Source organism: Melanostigma gelatinosum (genome assembly GCF_949748355.1).
Source record: "Melanostigma gelatinosum genome assembly, chromosome: 9".
In the NCBI taxonomy this organism is placed as follows: Eukaryota; Metazoa; Chordata; class Actinopteri; order Perciformes; family Zoarcidae; genus Melanostigma; species Melanostigma gelatinosum.
The window spans coordinates 6,580,622-6,598,865 of record NC_136642.1 but is presented as its reverse complement, the minus strand read 5'-3'; the positions used below and the strand labels follow the sequence as shown (position 1 = coordinate 6,598,865).

Sequence of the window (18,244 nt, the reverse complement as noted above, 5' to 3'; positions counted from 1 at the left end):
AAATAAAACAGTTGAGCAATCGCCACATGTGTGCCAAGACACACGCAGTGGAATACGGTAAGCAACAATTACGACTTTTTCTTGACATGGTTTCTTTTTAAGAAACTTTAAATAGGAAGCGTGTCGATTTTTTTGTGAAATGTGTGACTACCACCACACTACCACCACAGAAAGGGAAGTAGCTTGAATAGGTGGCAATTCTTCAGTTTCTTCACACTTCTCTGTAAAGCATTTAAAAACCCTCCCCTCTGGACTATAAGAGTTCACTTCTGTCTCACGTTGCTCACTTTTATGTGACGCTGCTCATTGCATAACGGGTAAGAAACCAGCTTTTCATAATTATTTTATTAAGGTTATTTTCTCTTGAATTATTTCTTTTCTGCTAATTTTACAATTTTACTTCAGTCTTTATTCTCTATTTCCTTTAAAAACAAGATGCAGGAATTAGATACAGATGTTGTTTTGATGACAAAAGTGTGTTGTGACACTGGACCAGCTAAAGCGTTGAGACACTCATTTCGCCAGTCATTATGTTTATGAGGGTCATCATTTTCTCAACATGTCTAGTAAATGTGCATGTACTGAAAACAGGGGCTGGAAGTTAATGATAAAAGCATCAATGTACTGTATTTACGACACGGAGGAAGCAATAACGCAGCATTATGGTTTGCACACAAACACATGCGCCAGACCAAAACACCGGCTCCTCATTAAGAGATAATTGAGCTTCACAATAAACTCTGAAGTGGGGTTATAGAAGGAAATTAAGAGGGAATATAGAAAAAAAAAAGAATTCGAGTTTATCGCTCTTCTTCCTGTGGTCTTTCAGCTTGTAGGCTAAAAATGTAAAAGTCTAGCAGTGCACTCTTAAATCACGTGTCGAATGGGCAGTAGGTAGAAAGACTGTGCAGTGTTGTAATCTCCTTCCATTCTCTCTTATCAGCAGAGCTCAAAACCCTCGAGGAAACGATGAGCGTTGGTTTATCGGTTGGGACAGGAAAACCACGCTGTCTCGCTGGGTTTGTTCCAGGCCACTGACCCAATAAGAAGCCTTCGTCTCCTGCGGTTCTCACTACCCGGCGGATCAAACCTCCCTGTGCCGCCGTGTATTCATTCCCTCCTCCCCCCGGAGTCAAGGACATAATGTGACACGTCTCCATCCTTGACTGACTTACATCGAGGCCACCATGCAGCAGTGCCGCGCTGCACTGTGTCTGCCTGTTTACATCATTACCTTTGTGCTGGGCTTCCCAGCCAACATCCTCGCCTTCTACACCTTCTGCAAGAAAGTCAAGCAGAAACCCACACCGATCGACATCCTGCTCCTCAACCTGACCATCTCTGACCTCCTCTTCCTCGTCTTCCTGCCCTTCAAGATGGAGGAAGTGATGAACAACATGCGGTGGAACATGCCCTACCCCCTCTGCCCGCTGTCTGGCTTCATCTTCTACCTGACCATCTACAACAGCACCTTTTTCCTCACTGCGGTCAGCGTGGAGCGCTACCTGGGCGTGGCTTTCCCCATCCAGCACACCCTGAAGAGGCGACCAGTGTACGCCGTCGCCGCCAGCATCTTCTTCTGGATTTTCTGCTTCATCCACCTCAGCATTGTGTTCATCGTGCCCTTTATCCCCTCTGACAACTCCACCTCAGGCCACAATGCATTAGCCACTGATGACGACAAGAGGGACGTGTGTTATGAGAATTTCACAGACGGTCAGCTGAAGATCCTCCTGCCTGTGCGCCTGGAGCTCTGCGTGGTACTTTTCTGCATCCCCTTCCTGATTAGCAGTTTCTGCTACATCAACTTCATCAGGATTCTGTCCAAGCTGCAGCACATTGGCCGGCGCCGGCGCCTCCGGGCCATCGGCATGGCTTTAGGAACACTGCTGGTGTTCGCTTTATGTTTTGGCCCCTATAACGTCTCGCACATTGTCGGTATTATTATTAAGAAAAGTCCAGACTGGCGAGACAAAGCCCTGCTGTGCAGCACCTTTAACGCTTGTCTAGACCCTCTTATTTTCTACTTTTCCTCCTCTGCTGTGAGAAAGACCATGGGCAGTGTGATGAAAGGGGTTAGGAGTCGCCTCAACAGGTGCATGTCCTGTCACATGCTCTGGGGGATTAACAAGACTGCAAAAGATAAGGAACACAAACAAGAGGAGATCAATGCTGTCTGAGCAGACTGAAAGAAAGCCGTGAGCAGCTGCCTTTACTAATTTTGCATTTCTTCATCCCTGGAAGCAGAAAATGTTTTTGTTTATGTTTTTACACCTGAGAAAAGGACTTTGCACGCTATATACAGCAAACTGTTTGAGGAAACGAGACAAGAGAGGACACCTGTCTGTCTGAGCAGACCACAGAGACAGGCCACTTTCAACAGTCGTATTCAAATGAAAAATCCGTCTTGCGTAAGAGCAGGATTTCATAAGAACTCAATGCAGTCAGGTGTTTTGGAGTGCTGCACCAACAAAATCAATATCTAAGCAACAGCTGCGGACGCCACGTCTTAGCAATAAGGCCACGTCTCAGCAATAAGCGATAATGCTTTCCCAACAGCTTTGACCGCGAACAGGAAATGTCGTCTGTTTGTAGCAACATGCTCATCATGTGTCGGCTGTCGGACTGAAGTGTAAGATCTTGACGAAGACTCAAGTGTGTTGAAGATGAAATGGCTTTGTACGACCTCACAAACACACATGCAGCTAATATGCAGTTTGCTTTTACGTGAACATATATTTGTGTATTTTGTGTTTTGCATTACATGGCTGTGACCATTTTCATGCAGAGTTTAGTTTACATTATTTTTAATCTGACTAGGATTTGATTATATTATATAACTATGTGGAAATAAAGTAGCATACATGTTTGAATATATGTTTGAATGCATAAAATATACATCTGAAAGTTGTATGACAGGTGTGACAAAATACAGAAGTACTATTTTCATACACAAATCATGTAAATAATATATTTTGCATGATGTAGTCATATAATAGGAGACACGTGTGAGCGTACATGAGCCGAAGAATAGAAAGTGACAACATCAAGACAACGGCTATTTTCATAAACAAATCATGTCATAATAATAACAATATAATCATTTCTTTTTGAAAGAGTAACGAATGTGAACATTGCATGTAAATATCAACTGCATTACCTGAATGTAGATGTGATCACCAGATCAGTCCTGTATACAATTTACACCTTTTTAAAAATTGACGTTCATGGAAAAATAAAATGAAAAATAAGCATGATTTTTGAGCAATATCAAGTTTATTGAGCAGATTGTTGTTGTTGTTTTGACACCTCTAATCTGGTTGGCCTGTAGATACATAATCTTGCTGTGAATGTAAAGGGCATTACTAGCAGTATTTGGTGCTCTTGGTAAAATGGGCAGGCCTAAATTAAAAATCAACTTTCCCCAACACCGAATCAAGATCTCACCCCACACACACCGCACACGCAAACAATGCTATCACACAAGTGAGCGCTGGCGTCGGCTGTAATCCCGTTTTGCGAGGATTAGGCCTGCTCGGAGGTTGAGCTGATCGCTGTATCTGTTTGACAGGTGGATCATGCATGAGGCATTCTGACACACGGACCCGAGTGAACGACTAAGATGTGCGAACTATGTGTCAATGTTCAGAGGATATACAGTGGGAGAAAAGCCAAGCAGAATGTACAGCATGAGGTTTAACAATGGGAGAGGGGGGGGGGGGGATTATACACAGCCACTCAGAGTGCAGAATGAACCGTCCAGTCAGTAAATTCTCATTTCTGAGCGATGACTCTGGACATGATTTGTTTGATGTTGTTTGTCAAAGGTTGGTCGGCTCAGATGAGCTGCACTGAAAACCCAGCGGCCCTTTTCCTGTTTTCTCTCCCACTTCATTTTGTATTTCCTGGAAGACAATAATTGGTCATTGCGTCAGTGTTGACTTTTTACAAACAATGTGTGATAGGTTACAGGGATAAGGCAATAAGAAAAAACAGCCCCGTGTGTGTGCATTCGTGTGTGTGTGTGTGTGTGTGTGTGTGGACATGACTTGTTTGCCAAAGGCAGAGGAGAAAATTGTACTCACCTGGCAGACATCATTTCCTCTTCATGCAGAAATGTTTGACTGCTGTTGAGAGCAAGATCACATCAATTAAATACAGTCTTTTAACCGCTTCCTGTAATTCTAGCTGAGAGGTTTACTCACATTTACCTTCCAATAAAAAGACGACGGTCATTGCAGAGAGGAGACACATCTTCAGAATGTTCAAGTGTACAATCAGCTCGTTAGGGGAGGCATCTGGAAAGGAGAAAAAAAAGGCAAACACTGATTAGCACTGACTTATCATGTTATTGAGCGCGATGGAATTAAATCAGGAAGGTTGAACTGGCTTCGGTTGATGGACATTCGCCTCCTCGCTGGGACGGGGGGGGGTGTTTAAACATTGATTGGGTAAATCATTAATTTGTTCAAGTATGCAGTATTGCAGGCAATCTGTTGCCTTGGAATGATCAATGTCTGACCCACAGTAACAGCCAAGTAGGGCAAACACTGAACAAGCGACTTGTGAGGCACTGTCGTCCCGGAGCTCTGTGTCAGTACAGACTGTGTTGTTTGGCAGGAAGTTGCTTGTAGACCCGCAAAGAGGAAAGAGCACAAATCCTGCTCACGTTCTACAAGGGCAGGTGAATCGCAGTTGTCTCTATCAGTACAAGAGTCAGCTGCATTAGTCAAAGATGTAAGTCTGTGTACATAAAAAACAATATTTGTATGCGCCTAATGGATTAAATGACTGTGTAATGTGAAAGGGGTTGCATGTAGTGATAAACCCACACAGAATTTTCCTTCAGCTCTCCTTCACTCTTCCAGCTGTTTCATTTTCAGTATTCTGGCCGGCTACATCTCTGTTTTGGTTCAGTCTCATCGCTCTCATCAAAAGTCGTTTCCAAACAGAGGATGCAGCAGTTATTTTAGTTTCTTCTCATGTTGGTGGAGACCAAATCAGAGCCAAAAGGGCTTAAATTTACTCTAAAAACACGACTCCAAGTTAAGGATAATGTCCACAACATAAACGCATTATCAACTTTGTAAGGTGTAATATCAATGTTGTCTTTACAGTTTACTGCATGCTGAAGCCAACGGTTTACTTTGTATAAACCTTACAATGAATTCAGCAGTTTATATCAGTTCACGTTCTGATTCTGAGTCGATGTTGGATGGAAATTGGTCCAGTGTTTTCTTTCCCCATAAATGCATTGACATGTGCTCCTCATTTGCTATAGCAGCGATTTATAATATTTTGAGACATATACCAAACTGTTATAAAAAACATGATTCAGTTAAATAGTTAAAACTGGTTGGCATAATAGTTCCATATTACAGCTCCATTTTTTTTGTTGAAATTGTTAAAAGAAAACGTCCAAATGGGAAATTAAACTTGTAAAAAAAAGAATTCCACAACCAGTGGCTCTTTGCACTTCCCAACTACTGCCTCCAAAGACGAATGTGAAACGGTAAAAACTGATCATATTTGAGAAATGGATTGAGCCTCCGTTTCTATTACCCCAAGTGAAGGAGGCAGTCAGAGCCGTGGTCATGGCAGGGTGGTCCTGCACCGCACAAGTGAAGGTGATCCCCGTTTCCAAAGACTCCTTCTGTGGGAGGCCAAACACGCTGAAGAGATACGCTTCCCGGCTGTGGTTGTCCATCACCTGAAAACACTTTGAGTGGCTTGTAGGCATCGAGTCCACCAACCAATCTGAGGTCAGCGGGGCTCCGATGGCCAGGTGTTCAGACAGGTTACCATGAGGGTTGAACGCAGGAAGGGTGCAATTGGTGACTGACAGGTGATCGATATTGGCTGCTGCGCTCTGGTAGGTCCAGGTCAGGGTGAGCTCGCTGGGGTGAAACCCCCCAGTGAGACAGAAGAGAGCCCACTGACCAGTCTGTGGGTCCGGGGGAATCTGGAGGTAAATCTTGGGAGCAGAGGGCGGTGCTATAGCAGTAGAAAAGGGATCAGAAACAAAGTGGGTAAATAGTCTTCAGCACTCAAATAAGTTTTTTTTAAGGATACACAGCAGCAAAAGTAAACAGCCGTGTTTCAGCCCTGGGCTGTCATTAGGGTTTCTGAGACCCCTCTAAAGCAGCAGACAGGAAGCAGCTGTTGATTAACACCCAGCTGATACACGTCATCAAAAAACAACCACAGTCAGACAATTTGTAGCAAAAAATGTAAATTATAAGAGAAGTTTTGTCAAAACAATTATATTCTCTTCTTGCAACAACTAGATAAATGACCAATTGATTTACACGCTAACATTACAAAATGCATGTATGAACATATGTAAACCCATCATGTGCATAACCTACAGATAAAATAAATTCAACAATCAATACATCATCAAAAGACACTTTCTCACTATAAGACAACTAAAAAGGTTTCTTTCTGGTGATGTGACAACCAGATAAGTCACCACTTGCACTCTAACGGTAAGAAAATGTACATGACATCAATAGACATCATGTACATCAATAATGCTTATAATGCAATAATAATCCTTAGCTCCTCCCCTTAACAATGGACAAACAGGCTCAATGCCCATGAACCGTAAACTCAATGGTCAGCAGAATTCAAGTGTTTACAGGACACTACTCTTCACTTTAGAATATGCTGTTTTCTGACGACTCTTTTAACGGACTGACAAACAGGTGAGATGATAGTAGTCAGGACAACTATTGTTTTCCAGGAGGAGGATTAGGTGCTTAAAAGACAACTTTTTTCAGAAACCTTGGACAAACATGCATTTAAAATTCTTTGGTAATAAATCTTTTCTCGGGCCAGATCACAAACGCAAATGTCTCAGAAACTCTGACAGAAGCCTCGGGCTGAAACGCGTCCGTTTCCTTTTGCTTCTGTTTCCCAAAGTGCAAACACTTAGTTGTGAGTGTTGACGATCTAGATCTGCCTATTTTGTGATTTTTGGATCGGCACCCATCAACATCCAAAGAACACGCTGGTTCCTTACAAATTAAAAACATCAGACGACATAAAATCAGGTGATTGTAGCAGCAAATAATAATACGCAGCAAGGCCAAATACAACAGAAATATGAAAAGTGTATATATAGTGGTAGTCATAATGCAGCCATCTATTTAAAAACAAGGACAAACAAAGATCAAACGAGTTGATGAAAAGTAAAATGTATGGACAACATGCACATTTAAACAATTAAACAAGATTAAAAGAGGTATAAACATGCAATATGGATTGGTATTTCGGGGAGGCAACAATGCATTCAGAGAAACTCAAAGGAAGCCTTTTTTCTGCATGAATGATTTCCACATAATAATTTGGCCATCCCTCCATGCCTTGTTTTCTGGTGAGTTTCAATTCCCTGGGCAAGATCGATACAAGGCAGTGCACATGGAGCCGGGGTGATTATTTCTAGATCTGTCATGAAACTGCTCAGGCAAAAAGATGAACTCTGAGGGAATTTCACATGGCTTGATTTCTTTATGGATCGAGCCTGGCCGCTCCTGTTACGGCGAATCACGGACCTCCCCGGCGCTTGTATCGAGCTGCGCCTCACACTAAACACCGTGGCCCTCTACAAATGAGACATAATTACCCGCAACATGGCAACGTCACCCAAGCAAAGCCACCCCTCGTGAATTTCTGAAACGAACAATTTGTTTCTCACCCAAGACGACCAGCTCGGTCCCGTTGCCACGCTCCGGGTCTCTCTGCAGGACGTTCACCTCGCAGTAATACCACCCAGCATCCTCCAGTGCTACCTCGGTGATCACCAGGGAGGACGTTTGATTCTTCTCCACAACAGACGTCCTGGGTGACTTTGGGATGGGCTGCTTTTCCGACTTCAGTTTGAACCACTGAACCCCATACTTGAGGGATTCCACTTTGAAATGACAGGACAGGGTGGCCGACTCACCCCGCATCACGCTGAGAGAGGGGGGGTACTGTCTAACCCTCAGTCCCTCTGGAGTTGCTGTCAGGGCTAAAGACAGAGCCATTCATAAAACGTGTCATACGAAGAACTTTTAAAAAGACTAGAGCAGACCTGCGGGTCAAATACTTTAAATGTGTGTTTAGTATTCCTGGGTGAGAGAAAACCCAAAGCACTAAATTGGAAGTCAATTCAGTACAATTTTACAATGCACCGAACACTTATTGAACGTCTTTCAATGTGACAAACTTCACCGAACAACAAATGTTTTCTTTTTTCAATCAAAAAACGAATGCACTCTCAAGTAAAAAACGATTTCAGCAGCTGTGGAGTATCTCTTTGATTGTGGCGACGGCTTGTCTTGCTAAGTGTGATGCAGTGATTATTAAGTGCGATGACGCAATGCTGCAGATAAGATAAGCAAAACACTCAGATGCACACAATTGGAGTCAAAAAGAAGACCAGCAAACCACAAAACTGCTCCAAAAAACAGGTTGCGTCTCTTTACCTTCTACTTCTCTCTCTCTGCTCCAATTAAATCATTTTAACAATGAAAACATATGCTGTTTAATTCCAAATGTCATATCAAACTTTTGAAATGGATATTAAAAGAATCTAAGGAAAAGAGAAGCTTAACAAAGATCAAACCCCGGGTGACAGTTTATACAAAGCGAACACATTTTGTGACATGACTGACTTGGATTCGGACTGACCTGCTACTTGGCCTGCCAGCAATAGAAGCAAACACAGGCGAGGCATTTGTGCCATGCTGCTGTTGTTCCCCACTCCAATCTTGAGTGGGGAAGTAATTTCTGATGCAAGTCTGAAGCTTGCTGTGCTTTGAAACACGGTGGCGTCAGCTTGTTTTGTTGTTGCACTCTGTGGTTAGAGATGATGGTTCATTAATAGGTCACTCTTCAAAAGACACCAGATTCTGGGTTAAATTTCAGTATCTTGCCAAACAAATAGACACACTCTGCATGCTGAAAGAAACCACAGTGTCAGCAAGCGCCGTTGTTCTAAAGGTTTCTGTTTTCCTCTACATTAGTGCAGACGCCCTTTTAATCATTTTTGATTTTAAGTAATTACAGTCATTTGGAATGAATGTGATGTTTTCCCCAACAAGCCTTAGGTTTGTTTGAACAAGCAATTGAAAACCTGTAATACTGGGTGCATAATTGGGAATACTCTGGTTAACTACATTATGTATGCAAACGATCTTGTGATCTTTAGTCCTTCTAGCGCTGGCCTTCAGCAGCTCCTCACTATATGTACTGTGTACGGTGTGGAACATGACATCAAATACAACACCAGTAAGAGCGCTATCCTGATCTGCAGAACCAAAGAGGGAACATGTCTAAACTTCCCTGACTTCAAATTGCCTGATAATAATCATGGTGTCTGTGATGAAGTAAAATATCGTGGTCACTTTATAACGGAACACATGACCGATGATAACGACATTTCCAGGCAATGTCGTAGCATGTATGCACAAGCAAACAGTCTCTCACGCAAGTTTGGTCTGTGTACAGATGGAGTAGAGATGTCTCTGTTCACAGCATATATACACTTGTGGTCAAACTACAAAAACAAAAGAAGCTTACAGTGACTTCAAGTAGTTTCCTTGATTTCCTGAGTCGCCTAATGAGCATAATGAGTATCATGAATCTGCGTCCTCCAGGGGGAGGACGACTTGTGATACTCGGTGCAATCATCATCATCAAAGTAAGACACGCAAGTTTAAAAATACGAGTTCAACTTGAGGAAAAACCTTCCGCTTAAAACTTTTCACTCGAAATTGAAAACGTCAGATGACCCATTCGGTAGAAACATTGAAATTGCATTGAGTTAAAGTCCTCGTATCGTATGAAACCTAATGAATCCATTGGTACCAACCTTGTCATGCCAGCTTGTCTGGCAGGGGGATAATGCTCCAAAGTTAGGCGAAATGTTGGCAAAGGAAAACTGGCATGGTGATATTTAAAGGTGTTCCTTGAGGCGAGAGCTCAAGGAACACCTTTAAATATCACCAAATTATGATCGATTTTTTTGCATGCAGTATATGTGTTATTTTTGCTTATTCTAAAAATGAGGTATTTAAATACTTCTGCATACTGGGGTCCCTAAAGAGTCACTGGAAAGCTGAGACTCTTGTGGATCCAATGAACCCAGAAGTATGTGTGATGATGGTAGTCCCCATAGTCTAATAGTAAGACCATTTTTTGAAATGTGACATCTCTATTTTAACAAATTTAAGCATCAAATCTGTGTAATGAATGGAATAAACTCAAACATTGCTGCAACAACATATGAGACACAAGTGAGCATGGGATTGGCCATCACATGTTGTTCTAAGCCCCTATATACGTTCACATTTTCTTTTAATTAACTAATCGATCATTTCATTTTCATGTATGATGCCTTGATACACACCGCTTAGCTGGATCTCAAATGAATCGTTCGGTTCCCAGCTTTCAGATGTCGTGCATCACTTCTGTGCGATATATACTGTTGACCTGCTATCTCTGCCTAAAGATCCCCTTCCTCCACTAAAACAGACTAAGAAAAGGTCTATGTGGGTCTCTAAGGGTTAAACGAACTGAATATTGTTTCAATACAGAAATGAATTAGAGCAGATTTGCTCCTGAAAATGATGATCGATTTGATTGATAATTAAATACCAAGTGCAGAGCTTCCTCCAGCCTGTAATAAATTAAGATGAACAGAATGACAACAGCCAGTGTTAATGAAAATGGACAAACTTGTTAACATTTTCCCATTAATGATTGATAATCACAACGGATCATTTCTATCATGACGTTCTCACCCACTCGTAGCATTTAAATCATTTGATGTCAAGTGGTTTGGTATGAGCCATTTATTCTGACAGATGCTCATCAAACTGACCATTCAGACATTTTAATAAAAAACAAAACTCTCAGATGAACCTGCAAACTCAACAAAAGCAGAGGATCTTTACTCAGCAGGAAGCAAAAAAAACAAGCTGAAGCAACTCTCCTGACCTCACCTCCTTTCCAACCACAGGGGCCAACAGAGCGCCTCGCTTCGTCAACAAACCACACACAGCGCGTTCTCTTAAAAACAAAACAGATTTTTTATTTTTTTGTCTCCCTCCACATGATATGATTTTGAACTCCACTTCATGGATTTTGAAAAAAAAAAAAAAAAAGACACTCGGAAATAAAAGTAAAATAAGACACGTTCAGCAAACTAAACCGATCAAAAGGAAGTACAATCATCGCTTCACAGCACTGAACACCTGTCACGGTGGAAGGCAAATGTTTTTGTCTTGTGTGTTTACATTGATGAGATCTTGAGGAATGGAATACTGTCTGTAATTCAGGTCTGTGTTATGAAGGAACCAAACATGCCTGCCCTGTGCAGCTCAGAGAATACACACACACACACACACACACTTCTGTGCTGCTACACTGTTCAACTTGTTGACCTGTCCTTTGTCCTCACAAGTCCATGATGTCCTCACAGAGTAAGCAGGTACCATAGAAACGTAATCCGGCAAAACCAACACACACACGCGCACAAATACCAACACATGATTTATATCAGAAACGGCAGAGTGGGCAAACCTGGAGTACTGAGAGGTGAGAGAGCAGGACTTATCACAGGTTATCTCCACCCAAAAAGAAATGGTGGACAGGAAGGAAATGTGTGTGTGGAGAGAGAGTGAGAGACGAGAGAGAGGGAGATGGGCTCCACATTCAACACTAACCTAAGACAACTCATTCCCTCAATTATACACGGTTGGGTCTCTCCTGGTAGAATGTGTTATTACTTTCCAAATGGGTAATTTCCCATTGTTCTGCAGTGAGGGTTCCTGCAGCCTGTTCACTGTTATTGCCCTCTTGAGGCACAAAGCACCTGGCCAGCCCCCTATCATACATCCTGTCGTCTATCCCAGCCTCTAGCGCACCTAACGCGGTAATAAGACACTTGTAGCCCGCATCGGTGACTTCGCCACAGCCCCGCCGACACAGAACCGCAATATAAAACACCAGCTGGTGCTTGTCACTTGTGAAAGAAATCCAAGTTTCCCCTGTCAGTTCTCAGCACCACAACCAATATTTACCCTGCGGTTGATTGACAAGCAAAATGCCAGGCGTGGGCTGGTGATTGAGAGAGGCCAAGTAATGGGACTCCTCCTATGTTGGAGTTGTGAGGTGGGCGACTTAATGACTAGGGGAGACGTGCTGGGCGAGATGCCTCCATTGTGTTGCCTGGTCCACGCGAACGCTGCTCAACTGGAGGAGTGCGGCACGCCGTTAATTAGCCAGACGCTCCTGTTCTTAGAGAGGTGAGTGATTGACAAGATGCCATCTGTGGTCGCGCTGAGGAAGAGGGCGTCTCTGTGACCAGGCATCTTTGCTGCAAGCTGAGGTAAATACATACAGAACACCTATTTATCTACTCTTAACAAAATACGAACACTAAACACTGCATTAAAACATCTATCTATATATATCCCAATTCATGAACAGTAATCCCGATCTACACCTTCGTCTTGCAAGTGTCATGCGACTCTTTAATTAACAAATCGGATGCCATTTCAAACACCTGAAGTGTGCTCATGCTCACTGAGACCTTCCGTCATCACAATCCCGTCTAGCATGCTGTAGACTAATGCACTCATTAGCTGTGGTAATGGAAAAGTACCGGGCCTTAATAGACTTGCAATATGGACTTTGCCCATGAGGACTGAATGAGCCTGTAGCTAGTTGGTAAACAATGGATAATTAGGATGATATATGGGAATTATAGGCGTGCTTTGCTGTAAAGGACGTGAGCAGGGGATTTAGAGCAATGATAATCGTTCATATATAATTGTCACTCTGCGCATATAGCCTTTTGGTACACTGACTCTGGTTAAATTATGATCTTTTTCTTTGTGTATTTTACATCCAGAAATAAGCCCCTGGATACATAATGTCAATAGCTGCTGACATCTCTGTCATTACCAATAAAATCGAACGTAACATCAAAGCACCCACTGCGCCCAGTGAGCGTGTACGGTCAGAGCAAAACAAATACCAGCCTGGATAGACTTGAAAAACAAATGATTAATTCTTCGTTCCCTGGATCTGAACCGTGGCTTTGAACACATAGTTTACTGAGCTGACATTACAGCTTGCCAAAATGGTTTCATAGAAGGGTTTAAAAATCAATGCGCAATTAGGGGTGTCTTGTATCAGGCATGATGAATTATGCTCTCTGTTCTAAGGCTGGTCTATAGACACTTGATCAATTCAGCTTCTGGGGACCGGGTAAGGCCGGCCGGGGATAAATTGCTCTATTCCAAAGCCATTTGGTCGAATGTATCGATTAACCATTGCATTCAGAATTGAAAATCGGTCCTGGTTCTGTTCCATGTCGGGAGGGTGTTGTCGGCAAAGCTACAGCACGAAGCCTGCCGCGTACAAAAAGAAGACAGCAGTACATTCAAACCTTCTCCAGGCTTGCACTTCATCTGCCATTCTACAGTCTTGGCTTCAAAGCACCATAATTATTTTACTGCAACAGTTCAGGAGCGACGTGCGGTATCTTTCCTTACACTCTGAAGAGCTGAATTACCCGACTCCTCTCTGCAAAGGCACAGTGCTCTGAAACTGTAACAGGTCTTTTACAATCCCTATATTCCAAAGTTCTTGTCGACACACTGTACTGATATGTTTATAAAAGCAAAAAAGGGCCATTCATTTACAGCTATATACATTCACCTGCTTTTCCGCCGGTGTAAATCCATTACTCGAATCTGACCGTAAACAAAAGTACAGCTATTAAAGTGCAACACAATGCTATACACTGTCAACTGGCGCTACGTGCTAGTTTTGTGAGCTTCAAAATAAAAGCTTTGTGCCATCTTATCAACAAAGATTCTGTAAACAGATCACATAACCTTCAGCTGCAGGAGCCAATCAACACTTTCTCATCAGGCTGCGCCGAATGTAATTAGAGGCCGAGCAAAGGTCTTGTTTATATCACTGTAAACTCATTGAACCCCAGTCGGGGTGTTATTTATACACTTGAAGTAGGCCAGACTGTGTTTGCGATCAAGGCTATGTTAATGCTGTTCATATTACATAGTGCAACCATAAATAGTGTGTGGTCTTCCCCTGGGAATGACCACGGCGCTCAAGTTTGGAAATGCAATATGAGGGCCTGTCTGTCTTCCCCCCCTAACTGGAGGGTTCACAGTCTGGTTCGTGTCATCCCATCTCCCTCTGGCTCTCAGCGTTTGGATTTGCATTGTCAGGGTATCGTCCCACAGGCCCGTCGGACCGGGTGCTCTCTCAACAGCATCCTCTCCTACCCTCGAATTCTGCACCCAGGGGATGTGCTGCCTCCGTCCCCACACCCTCTCCAAGTGTGATTCATTTACATACGTCATGACTCATGATTCTTTAGCTGCTTGTTTGTACAAATGCCCACATTCTGTTCATCATCACTCCATATTTTCAAGCCCGAATTCCCCCCCATCTGGACCCGTTACCCATAAACCTGAACACAACAATGTTTGCTTGTTTCTTTTTTTCATTTTTTTTTCAAAATCCACCCATACACCAACATCGACGTGCTTTTTTTTGAATCCCACATTGAGAAACATGACAGTATGTTATTTTTTTTTTGTCCGTGTTTTTTTTTTGGGGATGTTTTTCCTTCTATTTGTTGTTCTTTTTCTTCGTCAAGGACAGATTATGTACATAGAGATGTTATATGCCACTGACAAACCCAGTGGGACGCTGACATGGAACAGTAAACAGCATTTGAGTGAGAAACAGAAAAAAAAGGCCGAGATATTGAGAGGATGAAACAGAGACTGAGGCAGAAAAAAAGAAGCACTGACCAAACAAGCTGCTCTTGTGCTTGACATGGAATCCGTCATTACTTTTGGAACAAGATGCATGCACAAACAGTGTGTTCTGTCACACAGACAACCAGACTACATCGCAGAGGGCACGACTTTTTGAGTACAACATGTAGTGTTTTAGATTAGGGGCCATTTAAACAGAGCGTCACAATCATTTCAGAGTACTGTACACAGTAAAAGTACACAACAACAGACTTATTTGATATACCTTGTTAATCTCTTCAGATATTACACCACAGCTTTAACCATATCTGATACTTCTCGCACAGTAGTGTTAGGGGTTATTGCTGGTTTGAAACAAAATCAAACATAACACATTCAGACAATTGATTCAATGCTGAGTAATTCCCCTTTAAGGTCGCAGTAGTTAGGGTTCAGCGGGGGTAAACTCATCTCTCCGTGCAGGCTCGTTATGGCAAATTTGCATATAGTCGCTGCATGTGAGTGGAAACAGTGTTTCAGCAGGGAAACGAGTGCCACCGTATTGAAATATGGGCTTACCTCCCACTGTTTGTGCTGTGCGGGGGTAGTGGATGGATAATTGTGCCATGGGGGGTTTTGTAGTGCCCATGCCTGCATGTCACAGGTGACACATTGTAGGGAGGACTCGTGCACCGAGGCGAGGTTGTCCTTGAAGAGGATTCCTGTCAGTGGCAGGTATGAGCTTGATTTATGGGGGCCATCACTGGCTGGCAGGAGGGACAGGTGGAGCCCCGACTCCTTCACTTAGCCAGCCACAGGTAACGGCCAATTACATCTTTCTCTCCCTGTGGTCTGGCCCAACAAGAACCGACTTCCAGCCACAATCAGAGACTGACATGGATCCAAATCATTTATCTGTCTGGTTGGAGAGAGACGCACACTATAACTGGACAAATATGCTGTAAATCTGTGATGCAGTTCAAAGCATGGAAAAGAAATAGTCCAAGACATAAACTGTTACAAATTATAAATAACATCATCATTCACTGCTTCTTGATTTGGATGAAATAATCCCTCAGACTGACAAATGTGTTTTTAAAAAGCTTGTCATGGCAAAATAGAGCACATCACTTCAAAAACTTTACATGTCTCTTTTTTTCATATTTTTTCATTGTGGTTGTTCAATGTGTGTGACTTCTCAGAGTAAAGTACAAAAAAAATCTTTTTCCCCACGCACGGCTCATTACCATCAGATTTTGTTCTCTTTTTTTTCTCACATGGAATTACTATTCATAGTTATTCAAATACTTATTAACATCATCATCATCATCTGTACTATTATTAACACCAAAAAAGTAAAAGCAGGTAACCTTGCAGAGTAAAACAGACACAGTGCAGGGAGGGAGGGGAGGGTGAAGGGAGCGTGGACTCACAACAGGAACATCTCTAACCGGTACATGCTATCAACAAGCGACAAAGAGGACGGAGTCGCAGCTTTGAAACAGAAGACGTCATTGTCTCTTGCTGCTTCAGAAAACTGGAGCGCAGTCGAGGCTGATGGGAGATGTCGTTCAGCGCCGGGCAACTCGGAAGTCGCCGGCGTGGCCTCTTTACTGCATATATTTACACTGGGGGAAGAAGACTGAGGGAGGGGGGGGAGGAGGAGGGGGGGGTCGACACGGAGCAGAGAACACTAAAGCGATGCGGAGGGCGACTAGACAAGAGCACGTTGAACAGAAGGGCGGAGGGCGGGGGCTAAAAAGGTTTGGGTAGTGAGGGGGTCTACATGCAAAACCTTGGTATAAACCCCCAAAGTTACATAAAGGGGTAGTTAAGACTGACGCCGTCACCACCCACCCTTTTTTAATACATTTTGACATCATTCATAGCAGCTTCACTGCTACACAGTTAAAATCAAAAATCCATACGTGTGTGTGTGTGTAGGTGTAGGTGTGTGTGAGCAGAGGGTGACACTCCACATGGCCACCAATTGAACAATTTTCAAAAAGGTCACATTCACATGACCGTTTTTAACACATTATTACTGTAATTCTATAAATATCCACCATTAAATTGAGATTTTATGTGTCATTTCCATAAGGCAAACATTGTAGGTCAGTCATTAGTCTATGTATATTCCATAAATGATCGTCCAGTTGTTAGATTATCTACTTTCTCATTGATCACCGACACAATAATTGATTGTTAATATACACTCTATTAACATCGGCCCAGTGGTAATAATGAGGGGAAAACAAGGCGAGGAGGGAAGTACCAAGTCAGACAGATCTGCAAGGCATGCTGGGAAACAAAAAGAGAGAGACAGACCGTGTGTGGGAGAGAGGGAGGAAGAGATGATGACAATGATTTGACCTCGAAATTGAATCGAGGCAGCGGGGGTTTTGGGGAAGGGGGGGGGGCGTAATGTGGTTGTGTGTTTGATGCAATGATTCAATGGCTCCTGGAATAATGCATATTCTTTTTGTTCACAGTGATGGGTTCGTAATTAAAGAATTTCATTTCCTTCTTCCTTCCGTAGAGGGGGAGAGAGAGGGAGGAAGAGGGGGGACGGGGCGTTCAGGGACAATTCCAAGTGGAGCTCGATCTTTACACCTTCAGCAGAAGAACAGCAGAGAGGGAAAACCAAAAACACGCGCTGACACCCATCCCTGCATGTAGACCGGTCCCTCGCCCTTGTATGGCGCCCGGTCCTGCACGACAAAGGAGAGAGGGGAAAAGGAGAAATGTGTATTTTGGAATATACACAGAAATAAATAATTACTATTACAATTCTAATACTTGACCTCCAAGCGTTTACAGAGTTTACAAGTCAGAACATTGACTTTAAATTGCATCCCATTGTACTTTTTTGCGTACCGAGCTGCCTGGAATGCAGCATTAGCCGGCGTTTTTTTCCAAATTACAACTAAATTTCCAATATTCCAACAGCTTCACACACACTGCACCATCTGAAGATGTTTCGTTAAAGCTTTGCTTTTTATGTGAGAGAACGACAGAGCTTCTGGATCCCATTTAAGATCACTATTATACTTAAAATGGACACAATATAGAAGGCTGTGACATTTTAAGTGAACATGACGGCTCTGTGTGTTTCAGGTGTGCCAGGAAGCGGCGCTACTGAAACCGACATGCAAAAAACATGCACCCTGGAACTACAATGGTAGTGGTGACGCCTATGTCTAAATGACCTCCGTGAGAGAGGCCTATTGAATTTCTCAATTTAGAAACATGTTAACATGGTTAATCTCAAGTTTACAAAGCCATGACATGCTACAGTTTACATGTTCTATGCATTCAGGGCTGACATTTTCACGTGAAACTATTGACGTGAGTCATGGCTCTGTTCCATAAACGTGTCGCTGAGCCTGTATGCACAGTACAAGAACACAGCCATTGTTAATGTTATTAGTTCTACCTATTTGATACGCCGACAT

The 18,244-nt window shown here is 42.9% G+C and overlaps 2 protein-coding genes across 3 annotated transcripts in view; one reads left to right on the top strand and one right to left on the bottom strand.

Moving 5' to 3' along the window:
• Positions 1 to 1,187: 1,187 nt before the first annotated feature.
• LOC306782690 (free fatty acid receptor 2-like) lies at positions 1,188 to 2,180 on the top strand (the record flags this gene model as incomplete). Its single annotated transcript, XM_079276134.1, has 1 exon — positions 1,188 to 2,180. One exon carries the CDS (start codon positions 1,188 to 1,190, stop codon positions 2,178 to 2,180), a length of 993 nt encoding a protein of 330 aa, XP_079132260.1.
• An 8,874-nt stretch (positions 2,181 to 11,054) lies between these two features.
• The window catches only part of iglon5 (IgLON family member 5), a 105,286-nt gene continuing 98,096 nt past the window's right edge, over positions 11,055 to 18,244 (bottom strand). For both annotated transcript variants that reach the window (XM_079275975.1, XM_079275974.1), the window contains one exon: positions 11,055 to 17,500. In XM_079275975.1, coding sequence (XP_079132101.1) covers positions 17,397 to 17,500 — 104 coding nt within the window. In that variant the 3' untranslated portion in view covers positions 11,055 to 17,396. The remainder of the gene's footprint in view (positions 17,501 to 18,244) is intronic.